Raw genomic sequence first — 21,553 nt, forward strand, 5'->3', positions numbered from 1 at the left:
CACTACTTGGATCACTTCCACCAAGAGGGGTAGGCTTGGGATGTCGACTGTTCTTACAGTAGAACGGGTAGCACCAGTGTCCAACAAAAAGCTAATATCTTTCCCTTCTACTTTACCATCAGTATATGGTCTGACTGATCTACCGGTAAGGATGCGCCAAGTACGCACTCCTTGCCCCCCCTCCCCCTCAGGCACCGCTATTGGTCGCTGTCATCAAAATAAGTATCCTGTAAAAGAAATTGTGATGTTACAGAATTTTTCTTACCACTTCCTCCTTGAAATCCAGTGTCCGCACCGTACTTGTCCTGGTTCACAAAATTTGGCATAGGGGCAGATAGCAACTAACTGTAGATTTACAACCTGCTGCGGTGGACTCATTATCACCTCATTCTGCGTCTGCGGATTTAAATTTCGATTTGGGCCATTATTATTCTGAATATTTTTACACTCGTTTTCCCAATGCCCCAATTTTCCGCACCCATGACAGAGTAACATTTTCTTTGCCTCCTCTCTACTCATTCTTACCTTTTGTTTCCCCCCCCCCCATTATTTTCACTTTGACCTTGCCCCTTTCCTTGATTTCTTGTCTGTTTAGTTGGAGTTCCTGCTGTTCTGCTAGTTTTGCTTGGGCCCATATCACCTTTTCTTCTAAATTTTTAGGCTATTATCAATTTTGTCTCCGCAGCACTTTGCGTATAAAAGAATTTCATATATCGGCCTTGCTTGCCAACACAACATGTGTTGACGGATCATATCTCCAATTTCTGGGTTTAATCCTGTCACAAATCGATACACAAAATGTCCCATATCTTTATCTCCGATATTCGCACATCCGCTATACTGCTTAAAAACTCGCAGCAGTCGTTCATAATAAGTGTGTACAGACTCATTCCTGCCTTGGGTTGTCTGGTCTATTTTTACCCAATCTGTTTCTTTCGGAGGAATTCTTCCTTTCAAGAAAGTGATCACCTGGTAATATTTCTTCATTACCTCTTCTGAAGGGGCTCCTGTTTTCGCATCTCTCTGGTATTCATCACTAGGCCAATCAACAGTAATTTTACATTCTGTCCATAAATCAGCAGGTACCACTATGTCAAATAAGCCATCCAAATCTTTTAACAATACTTTAGAAACCTTCACAAATCTTTCAACTTGCCGATACCATTCAACTGGCTTTTCTCTTAACTTCAGGAAATCATTAGTAATTGACCAAATATCCTGTCTGGTCCGTGGAACATGTACATATCCTCCTCCCGGTACCTCTCTCATTGGACATAATCTTTCTACCTTTCCTGTCTCTTTCAACAGAAATTCAGAGGTTGTTCGATTGGCATATGTTCTACCTTTTTTTCTCATCCATCTAGCTTTCCATTTGTCTAGCTCACTCCATTTTTGTAAAATGATAATTAATTCTTTAACCTGTAATTTTCTTCCGGACACGTTCATATTTTCCAAGTCCTTATTACTGAATTCTGCTCTGTATGGTTTCTGTAATACCTTGGATTTCCCTATTTCGATTCCCATTTCGGAGGCTAGATCTGTCAATTTCTCATGGAATAATTTTGTATTTCTAGTGATACTTCTACAAATGAACAGTAACTCTTCTTCACTGTAAGTATTTAACCTGTCTAGTCCCACATTTCCAGCAATCAATTCTTCTAATTCTACTTTCAATTTGTAAATATCTAAAATTTTCAGTGGCTGTTTTGGCTTGTCTATTCCCTGTGCCCACCTTTCTATTTCTTCTGGTAATACTATTGTGGCATTTTTGACTCCTGTTGAAGTCTCTATTTGTACTTCCTTCGAACTATTAGGTGTAACTCTTCTCGGGGTTTCATTTATCTGTCCTGTTATCGGTAAATCCATTAATGATCTCACCGAATCACATTCACTGCCTTGATCGTCAATTATTATATTCTCTTTTCTGGGTTCAATTGCAGGTGTGGGCATGCCTGGTAGTTTGTGACCGATTGTTTTATCTCCATATAATGGAACTACAGGACCTATAGTCACTGGTATAGTCAGCGCTTCAGGATGGGTACTCAATTGGGTTATTTTCTGTATTAATTCTTCTCTATTCTTATTTATTGCCTCTCTTTCATTTTCCTGAAGTACATTTCCATTCGTTGGGTCATGTATAACTTGTGGAACCAATGGCGTTCCCAAAACCGGGGCACTAGGAGTAGTTCTATTGGATCCATCTTGGTATAGCGAAGGGTTTTTCATTTGAATATCCTCCATAAATTCATCTTCTAACTCTCCACTACCTGTCATCGTTAAATGTTTGGTTTTCTCTGTGCACTTGCCTCCTGACTGTTCCTCAGCCATTAGTACAGGATATAATCCTTCTGTCACCATTGCCTGTCTCCATTGTTTCATCTGATTATCTCGTGATTCGCGCGGTAGTCTAGGATAAAACCCTCTAAAGCTTCTGCTACTTCTGGATCCATCGGGCTCAAATGCTTCAGTCTCCCATTCTTCATATTGTGTTAATCTTGGTCTGGGCTCTAATTCATTCATTCTTAATCTCAGGTTATGTAGAATTCTTCCATTAAACATACCATGTTCTGGAAAAGCTAACACTCCATCATCTTTAGTATATTCTATCCAATTTTCCAACCATACACAAGTATGATAGCCTCTTTCCATCATCGTGTGTGATGCGGGCGTTTTCAGGGGAGGGATAAGAATTCCCTCTCTAGTCTTAATGGGTTTATCCTTTTTAAAATAATTTTTAATTTTCTGCATAAATGTCATCTTCCTCTTTTCTCCGTACATTTTTGGCGTCGATCCTTTTATATACTGATCTCTGGCAAATCCTAAATACCTTCTGTCTGGGTGATTCCCTATTAAAGTTGGATCGTGTCTCCACATGCAAATCCCACTATCAATTATTATTATTGCTTCTATTTTACTAACCAATCCAATATTTGCTTTCACTCTAATAATTTACCAATACAAGTGCGCCTTATATTCTTCCAACCAATCAAATTCTGTTTCACGCTATGCGCTTAGCCAATACTAGCGCAGCTTTTCTGTGACGCCGGTATTACTCCTTACTACTGACCCCTCCTTTACAATTTTGCGTCAGTCACGCTCGCTGTTCCAACCAATCCCAGCGCGGCCCTCCGTGACATCAGTGCAGCACCTGCAGCTGACCCCTCCTTTACAAGGTAATACGAATGACTTATTTTTCTTACAATTTACATACAAAATTCATTAAATGACAACATAGAAACATTCGCTACTCTGTTTGCCTCTGCTAAAATCAGAAAATCGATTTACATTTGCTGCGAGTAAAATGTTTCCCCTTACTCTTCACACACTATGAGTAAAACATTTCTGCTTACTCTTCACTGATGAACCTGCTACTCCTTCAGTATTGCACTTTCTAGGTGATATAAGACCAAAGTTTCACCAGCGAACTTTTTGCTATCAATCACTCTCCCTTTTATACAAATTAATCCCTAAATCAGCACGGTCAGCCTTGCATAGTTTTTCAGCGCTATCCTTAGCAAACCAGTAACCTCACTGCAGTGTGGTTTCCATTTACCACCCGCTATTCAATATTTCCGGGAATTTCCAGACAACATAGAACAAGATTCAAACGGGTTTGTTAGTACATAATCAAAATTCAAATCTAAATATTTTCACCTAACTAGTTAATAAAATAAACCATAGCTCTGCTACCAGAAAATCGGATCCAGCGGGTTACCAGCTAGAGATACTCGCAATCCACATACTCACCTGGGCCCATAAACACACATTCATATAAGCTAGTAAGTACAGCGGGTGTCAATTTATTGAGATAATACCTGTGAGATAGTTTACCCTATCATTTCTTACCAAATCTTTTATGTCCAAATGTGAATTTCCTCTGGTCAATGCACCTTTTAGTTAACTGTTTTAGATGAATAATACCTTTAAATAACCACGGACTAGGGAGAGTTTTAAAAGTTTATCTAGTTAAATTCATGTGAGCCAAAACCAATACAATCGTATACCTTTTTCTCTAGAGGAAGAAATTAATCTATCGAATAAAGTAAACCACTCCATCCAAGAAATGTTATTACGATCACAGTACCTGGAGAGGAGAAATAAAGAGAGAGTACAATGACATACCACATAGGGTTATAGTTACCTAGGATGGTGTGGAAATTAACCCCTTGGCCAAGGAGCTGGATGGGTCCTCTGGGACAGCTCAGGTGACAAAGGCTCAGGACAGGATTCAGGGACAGGATAGATTACCTCTTCTAGGTCCGACGCCTGCGTCGCACCCCTCTCTGACACGATCTTCCTCCTTGATTCTTCCGTGATCTTCTTCTAAGTCTTTACCTTATTTCCCTCCTTGATTCTTCCGCGATCTTCTTCTAATTTATTAGGTTTAGGCTCTACTTCTGCTATTCGATTCTTCTTTAATATTTGCTCAGCTCTCGGACAGCATCCCGGTATCTCAGCAGCACGAGCAGCATCTAACTAACTGAACTACCTCAGTTATACTTTCCTAATGGTAAACGCCATCCCTAAACGTTTCAAATTTATGAAACTCCTAATTCTGATTGGACAAGCAAGGGGGATGGGGGTGATCATCACACCATGCTAAGTTTTACTACTTTTCTTTTAGGTCTTGTTCGAAGTTCCCGCCCATCAATTTATTTTCCCAAGCTTTATTTCCCTCTCGTATTCACATCTTAATCAATACAAAGTATGCAATTTTGTGTATAGTCTCTTCCTTTCACAGGACATCATGCTGCTTCCTAGGGTATGTTGCTGTTTTCTTTTGGATGGCATTCAAGGATTTGCATCGCGGCTCCTGGCTTATTACTGCGCCTGCGTGACAGTTACATGTGGTACAAGCTTCAGTCCCACTCGGAGGCCTAAATACAAACTAATAGAGAGGTCAAAGAGAAACCTATTAAAATCAAAATAAAATTATTTCACTTTATACCACCTATCTCTACTCTGATCCCATTTACTCATAAAAATCTTTAGCCTTAGCATTTTAGTAAAGTAACAGGATTTAGTTTGGCAAAAGCATGCACTTTAACATGTAAGTTTCAAACGGCCATTTTCAAAGCAATTGCGCAGCTGCAAAGATTTCCATCCAAGCGATAGAATGTCATACCACTTAGATGCAGTAGACGCATGCGCAGTACAGAATCCAGCATTTAGCAGCCAATTTGAGTGTCACTCGGGTTATTTGTTAGTAAAAAACATAGGCAAGCTTCCCCTAGACTTAAATGTGTGAACTGTGTTGCACTTTAGTATTTACAAATACAATTACCACAGTGTTACGAGTTATTTGAGAAGATTGCATCCAAGCAAGTCTCTTTTATACGAGTCCTTGCTCCATCATATGCCTGCGGAATTAATTTGCAGTGTTTTTTTTTTTTTTTAAAAAGACTGGAAGAGTGAGCTGTCCCTCTAAGTTTAAAAACGACTGCAGATTAAACTTTTAATCTGCAGTGATTTTAAAACATGGAGGGGCAGCTCCCTCTTATGGCCCTTTTTAAAAAAAACACTGACTGAACTGGTATGCTTACTCTTTTAGCACCCTTACATACCCTGCAGAGTATGTAAGGGTGCCGAGGCGTATGCACTGCAGTGCATTTAGAAGCGCTATTTCTTAGCGCAAAATGCATCCTCGTGTATTTTTGGACGCAAAGGTGCATTTTGTGCAAAGAAAATAGAGGGAAATGCCCAGTTCTCCCCGTCACAGAATTGAGCAAAATCTTGTGGAATTTTTATATGGTTCAATGGAATCTAATTTCGCCAATTCTGCTCACTTTTAGTGACCATACCTTGTACTTTGCAGTGCTTAGACTGAACACTGTAAATTAAAAAAGTAAGCCACCACTTATAAAATGGCAGTAAGCAGGGGTGAGATGAGACGCAATGTGACATTAAGGCTATGATTTGGAATAACCGTCTGACTTCAGCCCACCAGCTTAATAAAGTTGTAGATACCATCTGAGTGAGTGATTACAGACCCTCACGACTTAGAAGCTCATCATCAAGAGGCCCAGAACCTTTTCTTAATCTTGAGAGACCAGACTTGTGTCCGGTTTCTGAAAACAGCAGAACACCATCTTAAAACTCTGCAAATGTACTATGAAGTGGGATAAGAGAGGAACGTTGTTGGCTAGGATACTCTGTACACCAAAGCCCACCACTCCAATGCAATGCATTCTAGATAGTGTGGGTACTACCATTCTGATTTTGTGACACTAACCCAAATTTAAATCTGTCAGAATTTGTACTATGGGGGAGAAAGCAGACCATGATAGCCAGAAACTGTCCCCAGTGGTAAGTGATGGATATGCAGCACAGAGGACTGAAGAGACTCAATTAGGTCTATAAAACAGAAGGAGGAAATTTGAGAGCCACAAATGCTATGTCAACTTTGAAGGTGCTGGCTCCATCCATATTGAGCGTGATGTTTAAACATTTACTTCTGTGTTATTAGATGTAAAGATTTGCTCATTCTATTCACTTCAAGACAATTACTGAATTTGTGGTGAAAGCACTAGTCTGTTGTCCTGAAACGAGACAGAAACTGCATTGCCTGCAGGTCCTAGAGACTCCTACCCCTCCTCAGCATAGATGTGAAAATATGTATTTAAGCGCTAGTTGTAACAAAGCTATCTCTCCATATAGTGCACAGAAACGAGGTACACTGCAGAGAGTCACCCATATTGGTTTACAGAGGCAAAAAATGATAACACTAAATGCTCTCTTTTGTGGTAGTGTGGGCATGCAATTCAGGCTTATTAGAGGGTGGTGCTAAGCATTTGATGTACTCTCAGAGGCAATAAATGAGACGCACACACTCAAAGAATAAATCTGAGACCAATTTAGAAAAATAACTCTTATTTTTATATTAATTTTGATACCAAGAACTTTGTAAGCAAGTAAGTACTTTTTAAAATGGCGAATTTCACAGGTAAAAAAAATGTTCTGTTTAATGCGTCTTTTACGTGTAATGCTTTCCTATGGGAGAAAAAGGCATATACGGTATACAAGTTGTAGCAGGTTTCCGGGGTTCCCCTTCAGGACTTAAGGTGGTAGGGCGGATAAAGTCCAATGTACCCCCAGCAGTTAGAGTTTACCTGTCCTTTTGCAGAGGTGCTAGTCAAGTTGGTAGCCTTATGGGCTACACCAATGGGGAGAGGCGGTGCCACCTACAAACAGGCTGCATAGAAGGACTTGGGGACAAGTCCGGGAGCTCCCACCGGAGGGAGCGCGTGACTGGAGGAATGCTCGGTTCACAGGGGTCCTGGTAGCAAGGGAGCGCAGTCTGTTCTCGAGAACCCAGACCAGGGTTCTTGGGTGTAGAGGGGTTAGGTTGGCTGAGCTGTTGTTTTGCAGGTCCTTATGATTGTAGGTCTCGCTAGTTGAGGGTGCAAAAATCAAGACAGCTGGGTCCCTCTGGAGGTGGGTCTCTGTGATGCTGATGTCCCTCGACGGCTGCTCAGTGTCGGAGTCCGTATTGGCCTCGAGCAGGCTTTGATTGCTATAGTGGGTACGTTACCCCGGGTATTGGTGCTGTGCAGCTCCAGTTCGTGCTGGCGTCTTCTCACTTGGTGGGGAGATGGAGCTGACCCTCTGAAGTGCGGTGACCTCTTCATGGGTGGCTGTTGCATCAGTATGACCAGGGAGTGGCAGAACGGTAAACTGGACTCTGCTGTTTTGGTACCTGTGGATTGCAGGTGAGGAGCTCCTCTACTCCAAGGGAGATTGCTGGCAATTTGCGAAGGGCTGGCAGTCTACTGGGGTACTTGGTAGAGTTTCAGCTGCAGGACAAGTTGGTTTCTTCATGATTGTCGAGACTGGTGCAGGCAGGCAGGGTTTGGTGCCAAAAAGTCCAGAACACGTCTTCAGTTCTCGTTTTCATGGCTCTTCCTTGTCCTCTTCTTCTGGGTCTGTAGAATCTGAGTTCCTGGCTTCAGTGCTGCCACCTAAATACTTAAATGCCTTAAGGGGAGTGACACCTTCAGGGTGACTACACACCCTACAGGACCACTTCCTGTGGGAGCTGGACATAACCCTGACCTAGTGAACCAAATTCCACCAACAACCAAGAGTGTGGAATTCCAGTTTTCATGTTCACATTAGGTAGCCCAAATTAGGGCTGGAACTGCCCTGATAGCAAACACTCCTTCGAACTAGCCAATTCTCCTACCTGTCCAAGTGCCAAATGGGCCCAGGGCAAGGGGTGGCATTTCCCTTGTCTGGGGGAAGCATGGGTTGCATATCAAAGGCGGCAGAGGTCTTTGAAGCCTCATGCCTCAATATGCTGAATATTAGCCATCCTGCATGGAGGAGTTGGCAACACCTCCAGCCAGAGCAGGCATTGTTTCTGCCCTCAGAGAGCTTGGGTTCTCACCTGCAGGAGGTCAGGAACCTGTCTGTGATGGCAGGCTAGTCTACACCAGTCAACCAGTACACTAGAGGTTGGTAGGTTTTCAGGCGGTACCTCTAAGGTACCCTCTTTGGTGCATGTATTGATAAATCCATCACTGGTTGTGATGCCAGACATCTTCGGTTTCAGTCAAGCCATCATGTAGCTCCGGAACTCATAATCACCAGTACCCAGTATGCATAATCAAGATGGATACGTTTTCACTGGCAATGTCCAAGAATCGACCCGGACACCACAGGGGCATAACTGCTCATGTAGATATGTCCTCACAGGTAATATAATGCACCCTGCCTTAGGGCTGTAAGGGTGATTAACATATTTTGCCTGCAGTGTCTGCAGGTATGGCACACAAGAGGTGTGCCATGTTGTGTCTTCACTTTAGTCTGCACCATGTCACGCAGCCTGCAGTGGCAGTTTGCATGAGTGTGGTGAGGGGTCCCTTAGGGTGGCACAATACATGCTGCAGCCCTTAGAGACCCTCTTTAGCGTCGATACCCAAGGTACCAGGGGTACCATTTACTAGGGACTTACAGGAATGCTAAAGGTATTGCTAATAGGGGGAAAATTGTACAGTTTTAGGGAAAGAGATCTGACTCTGGGGACCTGTATAGCAGGAACCCAGTGTCTTTCTGTCCAAATTGCATCATTTACAAGGCAGAATGTGGGGGTGACCATGTCATAAAGGGCCCTTTCCTACACTAGTTATATGACCCAGCTCACTGATAACTTTTTGGTGCACTAGGGCCACTCTGGCGTTATTTGCTGTAGGAGACAAGCAGTGCAGAGACCAAAAAGAGAGGTGTTGAGTGATACAATTACACTATTCTCCTCAAAGACTGAGATTGTATTCAAATGTATTCCTCAAATTTATACTACACTCCATGGGCGTTGAAAATTTTGGAGCCTAGTCATTGGCAAGCTATTGAACCTACTGGTCAAAAAAAAATCAACAGTCCCCCTTCCTGAAACGACTATGCTTCCGAGGGAAGCCTGCTCTACCACTATTATTCGTCAAAACTGTGAAGTATCATGGCCCCCACTGTAAGTGGGTGAGAATCAGTAACTTTAGTTAGGCAGGAAAAATGCATAGACTCAGTCAATGTTAAACTGACATACACACAAAACGGCAGCGATTAAGATTACACAAATACATTTAAAAAGTTTCAGGTGACAAATACCTGACCCTGAATGACAGGGATGCATTATAGACCGCCCAATTGAAAATGTAGCTCGCCACTTTAAGGGTTGGGATAAAGTTGGAAGAGGCAGACTATAACTTAAGAGATGTTCCATTATTTCAAAAAAGCAACATTGGCTCCCAGACCTGATAATTTGAAAGCAATAGAACCCCTTTGTGTAAGAAATGTAAACAATGGGACTGAGGCTTCACACAATTTCATACATGAGAGCTGCAGAACATCAAAGTGTATTTAGGTGGCATTCTGCAGCAGTCAGACTACATAAGCTCGACAAGGAGAGATCTAATCTTTGTTAGAAAGGATGTGTGGTTACAGGCATATTACACTATCTTCTGTTCTAAACTGAAAAATTCTGGAACGATGTGATACAAATATTTATGCTATATTCAATGATACTGTAACTTGGAGGTTAATCGATGGTGGTTACCTGAAGATGGGACATTTTGATAGATGCTGGTTGCAGGGAATAGCAACTAATTGGGTTAAAATAGCCTGGCACAAAAGAGGAGTACTAAATGACTGATATGGAATTTCTGCAATATCTACAACTAAAACATGCCTTAAGGAGACATATCCCAGATGGGGAGCAGTTAGCGGAATACCCTCCACAAGATAGATTACTTACCAGCTATTTATTGTTTCTATATTCAGAAAATGTGAATGCTGTGAATGAAAGCAGTGCAACATGTTTCGTATTGTCTTCAACACAGGCTCTGAATACCTAAACCAAAAGGCTAGAAGCTATTTTCCATAGTGAGAGCAGTCTTCCAGTAACTCCCATGTGCCTCGATGTTTCCACTGGATGCGAAGGCGTTTCTTGAATGATTTTGATTTTCCATTTCATATCTCTGAGTTGATGCATGTTGTGGATTGCATTCCCAGAAATTCTGAAAAATAGCTCGATTGTATATAAAGTGCAGCAACTGAGCCAATTTGTTTTCATTTTGCAGGCAGTCGTTGAGTCGCCCATTAGGATGTTTGTTGGGACATCCTGAAGCTCGCAGCTTTGCTTCCGGAAGTTACGGCTCAGGATGGTTCGGCTCACAGTTGAGCTCATTGCAAGAAGCAGCAATCATTTCAAAAACAGAAAAGATGAATCTCTGGGGCAATGCCTAAAAAAGATCACACATCTGAACTTCTCGAATAAAAACATCGATGAAATCGTAAGTAGATTTTGCAGAGCAGATTGCTCGTTTAATCTCAAACTCTGACTAGTTAATGTTTTTAGTTTGTAGTTGTGGGTCTTAAATGTATGAGTTACTATTGGTTAAATCTCAGACATTGCTACAATTCGTGATTGAATCCTTACATAACTTTTATGACAATATAATAACATGGTGTTTTGTTTGTGAAAATTTGATGTAAGCATTAATATGTGACTTTTTCTTTTCCAAAATCTTTCTTATTGGCATCAGGTAGTTGGCATGGTCACATAGGGATTTAGATTTTCAGATTTTTATAAAGTGTATAGTTAATTAAAAACATTGCACCAAAATACATTTTAAAAACATTACAGTAAGATATTTACATGCTAAAACAATAAATGCTTAAAGAACAAAAATGTTTCACGGCAGATCAGTAGAAAAAGTGCCTCCACTACTACTCCATTTCCTGCGTCACTTACACCTGTAGTTGTTGTTTTAAACTCACTGGCAGGGCCTTTACCTTCACCAGAAACAACTGAGCAGTATCGATTCTCTTTGTCTTCCTCTTCGGTTTGGGTCGTTCCATCGCAGGCACTTCAGCGGGGGCCGATCCCAGAGGATTCCTGCACCAGCGTTTCTCCTGCACAGCAACTAGCAATTTGCCAACTATTTGCCACAGCAGTCGGGCCCAGAAGACATCAGGAGTCACTAAGACAATAGGCTCTCACTCTCTCATCCCCGCTACTGCCTCCGAACCAATTGCCGCCGCAGGTCTTTCTGATCCCAAACCAAGCCACCACACCTGAATGGAACTGCATTGAACTGCATTGTTGTAATGGCAATCGCGGCACTTGGGTAAGATCCACAAGCATCGCAGTGCCATACCATCTATTTTGCCGATCTTTATTTTTATCAATTGCCTGTTTGCGGGGAGTGTTCACAAAGAGACCCGATTGGGTTGTTTCCAAGTGGAAGGCAGAAGGCTGCCTTTGTTCTGCAATTGTGGTAGAGGAGACATTTTTTGGGGGCAGCCAACATTGCATTAGCCTGTGCAGGTTGTCTCCTACAGTGGGGATTGAGGAGCACGGGCGTAAAACAAGTGACCTAAGTTCACCAACATGGAGTGGCCTTGCTCAGGACTCCATTCCCCCAGAATTCACAGTGCCCCTGGAGGTGGTTCCTGGAATGTTGCAGCAGCACATATGTGTCCCCGCTATAAAGCGCATTCCAGTCTCCCGCGGTGTCAGGAAGAGACAGGGCAGGGCCACCCCCCTTGGCTCCTGGTCAGTTTTAATATTGTTTTATTTCTCATCTTAACCTGCTGCCATTGCATTTTGCAAAATCTGGTAACTGGTCCTCTGTCTATACGCTGGTGCCAGCACCACCTCCCTGCTCATCGCTGGCTGGACCCTCTTATCGTGTGGATACCTGTTCCCGAAGCTTTGACTGTGTGAACAAAACTGGCATTATGTGGGGCACAGTGGTTAGTTCTGGGAGCTTATCAATTGGGCTCCCCTGCTTTAGTTGTAGTAAATGTTTGTGATCTAAACCTCATGCATATTTTTTGTTTTGGGTAGAAACTAGAAATTGCTTTGTTGTTAAACACTCTTGCGGGAGTCTCCCTCTTCAAAGTTGTTCTTCTCAGTGCGGTAGCCAGGAGGGGTGTGACATGGGTAAGCAGAAGGCATAAGATAAACCAGCAGGGTCAGAAGGTGTAAGTAAAGCACCTAGGCACTCTGCTGAAAATTGCACTTTGGGTGAAATAGATGACCTGATAGAAGAGGTCAAAGGACTAAGGACCTGAGTATTAACACAGGGAAAAGAGGCGACCCCAAAAGTGTATGAGCTTATACCTTGGAAAACCTCAACTGTCTGTAAACAGGGGGGGGGGGGGAGGGTGGGTAAGGGAAAAACCAGTGACTTCGTGACTTTTCATTCAGAGCTGCCAGCGGATACTAATGTTTTGCCACCGACCCAGGCTTTCTCTTTGAGTCAAATGCAAAGTGTGTTAAGCCCCATGGTGAACGTTGACTGTTCAAACAGATTCGCTGCTCTGGTAGATCTGGAAATTGAGACCGGTCCTGGCCAGCTATACCCCCATCTCTCTCTGGTGAATGGCAAGTTTGAAGCAGTGTTCCCAAGTCAAATCCACTTACTAAGCGGAGAAATTGATACTAAAAAGTCTGCTTAAGGAGAGAAGCCAACTGAAAAGGGAGTCATGGGCTTTTAAAAAATCCAAACAGAAAACACTGTGGGCCCAACTGTTACATGCCTCAAAATCAACCAAGTCGAAAAAATTCTGGAAACTTATCAACAATATTGAAAAAGGTCGAAGAGCAGCCCGTAATGCAAATATAAGCAAATGTGACAGAGTCGAGTATCTGAAATCTAATTTTTAAGGAAGCTCCCATGATGCAACCGGTTTAGATCAGTCCCAAAAAGACAACGAGCCACTGGGCCAATGGTATATCCAGCATACTCACCAATGGAGGTAATAAAGATTAATTAAAAATCGCAGGCCGATTGCGCCCCTGGCCCAAATGGGTTACCACAAGTGCTCATTAAACGCTCTACTTCGGGATGGGCAACCTTCCTGGCAGCAATGTTTAACCCCATTCTAGCAAAAGGAGTTATCCCCGAAAGCTGAAAAGGCTCAGTAATCCATCCCATCTTTAAAGGAGGTGTGGCATCTTCACCAAGCAACTATCGCTTAATTGTGCTTCTGGACGTGGATCTTAAATTCATGGGCACTAGATACCGGCAAACTCCCACACAACCAAACCAGATTACCAAGTAGTCAAGACACCTTAACCAACCTCATGGCAGTGGGTTTGATACTCAGCAGAGCAAAGGCCAAGTATTTTGAACACTTTAAGGCAGCGTTTGACTGTGTCCTCTGCAAGAGGTTATAGGCCAAACTTCAACAATGGGAAATTTCCCCCAACATCCTGCAAGTAATTAGGCTGCTATATTCAGACACATGGGTTCAGATAAAGATCGGAGATGGTACTCACCTGTCAAGGGAGTGAAAACATCAACCGGTTTAAAACAAGGCTGTATTTTAGCACCTCTCTTAATTAATCTATATATTGCAGACCTCTCCGTAACACTGGATGGGCAGACATCCCACGTCCGAGCCTAGGTGGCCAACAATTGTCCAATTTCCTGTATGTTGATAGGATTGGATAGGATAGCCATTTATTAAGCGCGAACGAATGCCGAAGCGTCTTGGCGCTGTTGATGATCTGCTACTTCTTAACTACACTAGAATAGGGGAAACACCCTTTACAACACAGGCAAAATTACGCAGTGCCATAACAACGCAGGCACTACAACGAACACGTCTTTACCACGCGTTCCATTAACATGCAAGTCGTTACAACGACTTGCTTTAGGGAACGCATTGTTGGATTTTAAATCCAGCACCTTCCCTACTGTTGCACAGACTGGAATTGGAATAGTAAAATATACTATTCCAAAGTCCAGCGCTTCCCTAAGGCAAGTCGTTGTAACGACTTGCGGTGTGATGGAACATGTAGTAATGACGTATTTGTTGTATTGCCCATGTTGTAAAGGCATGCGTTGTAAAAGCATGCACTCCTAGAATAGGCCAACAGAGCTTACTGGACTGCCTCAGGTCATATGCAGATGATAATGAGCTGGAAATAAACCACAAAATATCAAAAGTGATCTCATTGAATCGCCGTATCTTAAATAAACGCAAATGGCATCTTAGCGGAAACACAATTGATGAAGCACCGACCTACGTGTACTTAGGAGTCAAAATAGATGCCAGAGCTACGTTTTTACTACAAAGAGAGGCGATGAAGGGAAAGGCGCAGGCACTCAATCATGCTTTTCAACAGTGGCAAGATCCATTCAGGGACATAACCTGAAGCCATTGGTAGCAGTAATGAAGGCTAAACTGTTACCAACTCTTTCATATGGATCATAAATAATGATAGGCGCTGAGGCCAGTCTCATTGATAAAATCATAAAAAGATCCTATAAACACAATTTCTGGCTACCCAGATTGGGATCAACCGCTCAAGTTAGGCTTGAGTTTTCATTGACGAGGCAGACACTCGCCAGGCCCGCGGCGTATATCAACCGCCGAGGGCGCACTGGATAGTTAAGTCTGGTCCAAAATTAATGTTCGAAGGTGGAATGGAGAATACAAAAAATATCTTGCAAAAAGCATTGAGATGCTCAAACTGAGCGATCTTTGGAACACCAGTATAACTGGTCAAGCTTTGAAAAGAGCAGTAAATAAATCCATTAAACTGCAAAGTTGGACGAATGATAAAGAAAAGGTGTCCAAGCGGTCGCAAAGGTGGTTGGTGCTGAAATCTTATCTTGTTCAAAAAGAGTCACCCCTCCTGAAAGCTACCTACCACCGGAAGATAAAACAGAGCGTATTGGCACTAAGACTTGGTGATATTCAAACATTATATTTTCTTCCAAATTGGAGGGAAGATGGCCAAGGATGAGAAAATAAATGTTGTTTATGTCATCAGGCAAACAAAACTTTGCAGCATGTTATATGTATCTGTCCTGCCCTGGCCACACAGCGAAGAGGTTTGCTAAAAAAAATAATTTAATTACTATGGGATCTGTGGGGTCACTGGATCCAAGGACCACAACGATGAACATTAGACTGGTACAGTTCCTGGACATTTTTAAATCCCTTGTCAAGGCAAATGCACAGCTACAGGTGGGGTAAGATGAATGGCACAGAAGGCCCCCGACAAGAACCACTGAATATATTTATGTTTAGACAGGCTGCTAGGGACTATGGACTCTTGTTGCTTCCTATCTCGTAAGGTTGAGTACCAGTTTGACACTACCCTATCTGTTCCTTTGGCTATTAGCACCTCTTGTGCAAATTTGCACATTGCACATATGTATTTATGCTTAAGAAGGCCCCTGACAAGAACCACTGTATGTATTTATGTTATGGTGGGCTCCTAGGGACTATGGACTCCTGTTGCTTCCTATCCCGTCAGGTTTATTTATTATTTTATTTCTTTAGAGTTTTATATGGCGCGAACTACACCGAGACATTGGGTATCAGAGCGCTTTACATGAGCAGCAGTTTCATTTTCGTTACATGAGGACACATTCATTTTTGTTAGGCACAGGGAGATTAAGTGATTTGCCCAGAACCACAGGATGTTGAGCGTCATTGCCGAGACTCGAACCCGGTTCGCCAGCTTCGAGGTTGACAGCTCTAGCCCTAAGGCTACATCCTCTGTATCAGTGTGACATTCCCTATCTGTTACTTTGGCTGTTAGCACCCTTTGCGCAAATTTGCACATGGCACTTTTGTATTTATGCTATGGTGGACTGCTAGGGACCAAGAACTCTTGTTGCTTCCAATCCCGTCAGGTTGAGAATCGGATTGATATCACCCTATCTGTTCCTTTGGCCAAATATAAGCACCTTTTGCGCAAATTTGCCAGTTTTAAACATCAATGTTGGCACTTTGCACTTTATGCTAATCTAGCCTACTGTAGGCCCAGCAAATTTTGTATTAACGGCCATTGTTCAAACGAAAAAAGATGTTTACACAATTGCTCTTTATGCCGTATCTTGCAGGCATGGGTAACTTAAAATCGGCCAATTTTTTCTCTTTGCATAATCTCCCACACTGTATAGGCCTGAGCTGCTTTCCCTTTAGTGCAGGTTGCCATGGGACGCAAGATAGGACTAAAAGCTGTCCAGCCCTCTTGCCAACAACAAAAACAAAGAACTATATAGTTGCTTCCTATGTACCATCTTGCGCGTCCAGGCATGTTTGTATATGACTGATAACCTCATTTTAGATGTTACCTATTTATATGATGTGTCTTATATGCTTTCAATCGATGTTTATGGTTTTTATTGACTAATAAACTAATTTACTACTCAATAGCAGTCGTACCATCATCTGCGAGAAGACTTGTCACGCAAGTATTATGGTAATTCGTTCTTAAGAGCCACGCCAACAGGTAGAGCCCAGTCTCTCCCATTCTCCATACTGACGAGCCCTGGCATATTTACCCATGTAGGCAATCTCATGTTCCACCTGGCACTCCAGCAAAACATGGAGTGGCTGTGTAGTTGGGATTGTTGTGTACCATCCATGTTGGCCAAGTCCGTATCCCGCATTTCCCCCACCACTCTAGACAAGTCCCCCCGAATACCCCGAAGCACCCCTGCATGCTAGGTGATGCAAACACCACATATATAAGCTTTGAAAGCCTCCCAGAGCGAGAGGTGCTTATCTACCAATCTCGTGTTTATTTCAAAGTATTCGTTGATAGCTTCTCTGAGTTCTGACTTGAATACTGCATCATGTAGTGCATTTGCTGGGAATCACCAGTCGGGCGGAGAGGCCTTGGTATAGAATATGCAGTGTGGCCTTAACTGGGGCATGATCTGTAAGAGTATGGGACATATGGGTGACATCTGTTAGACACAAACCAGTAATCGATGCCGGTCCAGACATGGTGCGGGGGTGGCAAGTACGCCAAGCATCTGCAAGCTGGATGACGTTGAGGAGATCATTGAGTGCATGTAAAGAACTGGGTTTGGTGCATGCAGCAGAGCTGGTGGAGTTATGGTTAGGTTATCATGTAATGTTAAAGTTGCCCCCCATCAGAATAAAATCAGTGTGCAATGTCCCATCAGAGCGAAGAGAGGTTGTGATAAAATTCGGGAGAATCAATGTTGGATACATAAATATTGACAAGCAATACAGCTCTATTGGCCAGAGTGCCACAAAGAAGCACATATCTGCCGCCCGCATCAGCTATGCAGTCCTAGCATAATTAAAATACACCACCCCTCCCTTCGGGAAAGGACTGTACTGGGCAAAGACACGATTGGAGCCCCATGCAGCCGCGTAGGGTCAGTCGTCTCCAGGGGAAAGATGATTCTCTTTTATAAACGTCAGTTTGATACCATGCCTATTTGAGTAGGAGAGAATCTGCTTTCCCTTTCTGGGATGTTGAGGCCTCGAATGTTCCATGTTAGACACTGGAGATCTAGTCCCTGACAGCCTCTGGCTGAGTAGTCGTGTACTGAAAGGTGATATGGCGTGGGGGTGTGGCACGCAGTGCCGTGGAATTGCCATGTGGTAGAACAACAAGCAACTTCTGGCGAATCCAAAGCAAACCCAAGTAAAACAAGAGGTCAAGCATTACGGTGTAAGCCTCGGAGGGGTGGCAACACTGCTGAGTTCTACACCCCACTGGGCACTGAGCATGTATCAGAGTGGAACTGCTACGGGCGGCCATCCAACGCCCAACCTAAGTTGTCGATGAGGAGAGTTCATAGGCAAGGCCTTGGGTAGAGGACAGCATAGGCGTAAGACTGGTTCCCCTCTGCTTTCACATGCTGATAATTTGCATGTGCAGATCGCCCATGTTGTGATTATTTGAATTTTACCTATAGTTTGTACATACCATTTGTGACTTGCTGTTTGGGAATCTCGTTTGGGGAATTTTAATTCTGAATCTATGAATTCGATTCATTGTGCAGTTTTAAAGATCGCATTGTTTTCATGCTTTTGTAAATCACGACTACCTAGCTTTGCATTCGCAGCCAGTTTGCAACTGATACAGGTGCACAAAACGTTCGTTCATTGGCCCATAGTACTGCAAACATGCATAAGCTTGTCAGGCATAAACCATATGCTTTCTGTAAGCCAGGCATATTAAAAATGTTCAATCTCTGCATGCTTGTTTGTCATTGTCAGACCCATAATTACACATGGTATTGTTTATTTTTCTTTCAGGAAGATCTGTCCTTGTGTAGAAACCTGACTGTCCTGTATTTATATGACAACCGCATACAACAGATCCGAAACTTGGGGTTTGCTTCCAATTTAACACACCTGTACCTCCAGAACAATGCCATTTCATGTATCGAAAACCTCATATCGCTGAAAAGGCTTGAGAAACTGTAAGTGGATATCATGATTTTCTTTTAAATTTTAAATAGAAAATAAAAAAGAAATTCAAAAAACGGAGAACAGAGACTGTAACTGATGCAGGGCTGCTGGAACAATATTTAGAGTGGGGAGTGCTGCGATTAATGTTATATGACTGAACTCACAGGGGTTGAGATAAATCCACGTGTCACGCAAAGAACAAGTGTGGCATATGTGCATGCTGTTCAGCAGGAGAGTGGTGTGGGTGTGGTATGTAGCCTGTGATGCATTTTGGAGCACTGGTGTGGTAGCGCTGCATCAGTTACAGACAGCACATTTTCTGTTGAAATGGCCTCTAAGTTGATATAAACATGCATTTTGCTGGTAAAACTATAGAGTGCACAAATGATAATGTGTGGAAATCAGTGTTTAGCGACTGGTTATCATTTGGGCATCGCCAGGTAAAGGACCTGGATCCTTTTAAAATCTTTTTTTCCCTCTCACTTTAGAATTACAAATAAATGTCCTTCTTTTGTGCTTTCCTAATTGCTGATATGTTATCAAACGCGCATAGTTCATTTCCTGGGATTTACATGTTCTTGTGAGTAAGCAAAACAACTGACATCCTACAGCCTTTCCTCAGCACCGAGGTCACTTTTACAAAATCTTCTCACTTTGCTGTTTGCAGAATAAAAGGAAGCACCCGTTTCTCAAATAAGCAGCATTTTGTCAGAAGACATGGCCCGACGTTTGGCCTCTGGCTTTGAAAGCATAGCAAATATGACAAGATAAACAATATTTAAAGGCATCTTTATTTCTCATTCACCTTCTGAGCTCCAGAATGGGCATTGGGGGGTGGGGTGGGGGGGGGAGGGTAGGGGGTGCAATAGGACTGCTACTTTCAGCACCTATGAACCGAAGTATAAGCTTTGATATCTAAAAACAAATAATTGGCATTTGTAAAATTGTTTTTTATTCCAAGGTGAGGAGGAAAAGAAAGTCCCGAGTGAGTTATGAAAAGTCCTCTATAACAAATAAACATTAATTTTCTCTTTGTTCAAGCCAATATAAAATCTTGCAGTGGGAACATGAGGTATTTCAATAGTTTAGCTTAGTTTAGTTTATCTTTAGTTCTCAGTGGATATTGAGATTTGGAAGTTCCAAGAATACTGACTGTTTTACCCTATGTTATGTGTTATAATATATAACCTGCTCTAGTGGTTCAGCATAAGGTCATAGGAGTCCCTGGGATAATCTCACCCTATCATGTATCACAATCCAACCTAGAGAAAAGAAGGAGAAAAACAGGTTGGATTGTGATACATGATAGGGTGAGCATATAACACTTCCACACCCTTTCTGATTCAGTGTAAGGTCTACACTTTATTTCTGGTCCGGAAGAAATGCCACGGATCCTCCTGGATCACCAGGGCTTGAAACAAGTCGACCTGACCGAGTATAAACCACTAGGTATTTATACTTCACTCACCAGACAGTCAAGCTTCGTAACTCTACATTGACTCCCATTATTTTACTTTTTTTTAATCCTACCAAAGGGACCCCTCAAGAACCCGTCACCGGACACTCTTTTGGTAGTTTTAAATCACAGACATACTCTTTTAAATCACAGGCACACTCCCTTATCAGCTCCACACACTCTCGCGGGGCCCGTGGGGCATTGCAGCGCTGGCCCCTCGAGTAACAAAAAGCCGGATGATTAAGCATGAGACCCAAGTGGGTGTATGAGGGCATCACTTCCTAATAAGGAAGAGCCTGCCTCACATTTTTCTATTTCCATTTGTTTTCTTTAATCTTTTCCAGACAGGAACAAGTACCCCAGTTTTGTTGATAAACAAGTTAAACCTTTCTAAGGAGAATAGGTACTGGACCTTGATCCCGCTCCTTGTCCTTCTCTTCTTTTGATAATTGTGCAGGGGGACCGCCATTTACCAAAACTCAAGCGGGGTGTCTTTTGTCACCTCCCTTAGATGCTCCATGTAAATCCAAACCCCCTAATCGAGCAGTGAAGCTGCATATACCAAAAGGGTAGGGAGGGTACCAATTCATATTGTTCTAGGAGTTCCGTGAAGGGTAACAGTCCATCTGGCCTCATATTTCCCCTAACTTTAATATCCCAGTCTTATCCCTCTGCTGCAGGTATGCCAGTCCTCTCACTTCTACCAATGAGTAAGACACCCACAGAGGTGTATCCAGTGGTAATTTTCCTTTCCATCCTATTTTTTTCATAGCCCTATGCCATATTTTGACCACCAAGTCAGTTCGCATGTGAAGGATAGCCAGTCTGCTTCTGCCATATAACCGCCACAGATACTTATCAGGAAACATGGTGTACCTGTCTGCCTGTATGAATGGCTCCTGGGGGGAGGCAAAAGCCAACACATTCACCACCGGGTGCTGTGCGGACAGATGGAGGTCAGGGAGGGCGATCCTGCCCTCATACAGGTTTCTGGTCACCGCTGCAAGGTGATGCATGCAGTGCCCCCATCCCAAGGCAACATTCGGGTCTCAACATCCACTGCCCTAAAAAATTCTTATCGACTTTGTACAATGTCTTCTGGAGCAGTTATTTGGAATTTTGGGAGTGCAGTCATGTTAAACAGCGTGACCCTTTCCAGCAGGGATAGCGGGAGCCCTCCTGTGCCCCACGTCCCGCCTCTATTCTCCAGTACCTGTTCCAGCTTACTCCTCTGGAATTGCCCTTCAACCCGTGTGATGTGGACCCCAAGATACCGAAATCCCCCAGGTGACCAATGCAGGGGATATGGTAATCCGCTCCCAGGTTCCTGTTAGATAATGGGAATGCCACTGATTTGCGCCAATCAATTCGGATCCTAAGCTGGTCCTTTTCCAT

General features: G+C 42.9%; 1 protein-coding gene across 3 annotated transcripts in view; it reads left to right on the forward strand.

Annotated features, from left to right (window-relative positions):
* The window catches only part of PPP1R42 (protein phosphatase 1 regulatory subunit 42), a 525,575-nt gene that overhangs the window by 174,896 nt on the left and 329,126 nt on the right, over positions 1-21,553 (forward strand). For all 3 annotated transcript variants that reach the window (XM_085605503.1, XM_085605502.1, XM_085605504.1), the window contains 2 exons: positions 10,572-10,784; positions 18,547-18,713. In XM_085605503.1, the coding sequence (XP_085461629.1) occupies positions 10,653-10,784; positions 18,547-18,713 (299 nt within the window). In that variant the 5' untranslated portion in view covers positions 10,572-10,652. The remainder of the gene's footprint in view (positions 1-10,571; positions 10,785-18,546; positions 18,714-21,553) is intronic.

This window comes from Triturus cristatus, chromosome 5_1, assembly GCF_964204655.1.
Source record: "Triturus cristatus chromosome 5_1, aTriCri1.1, whole genome shotgun sequence".
Lineage (NCBI taxonomy): Eukaryota > Metazoa > Chordata > Amphibia > Caudata > Salamandridae > Triturus > Triturus cristatus.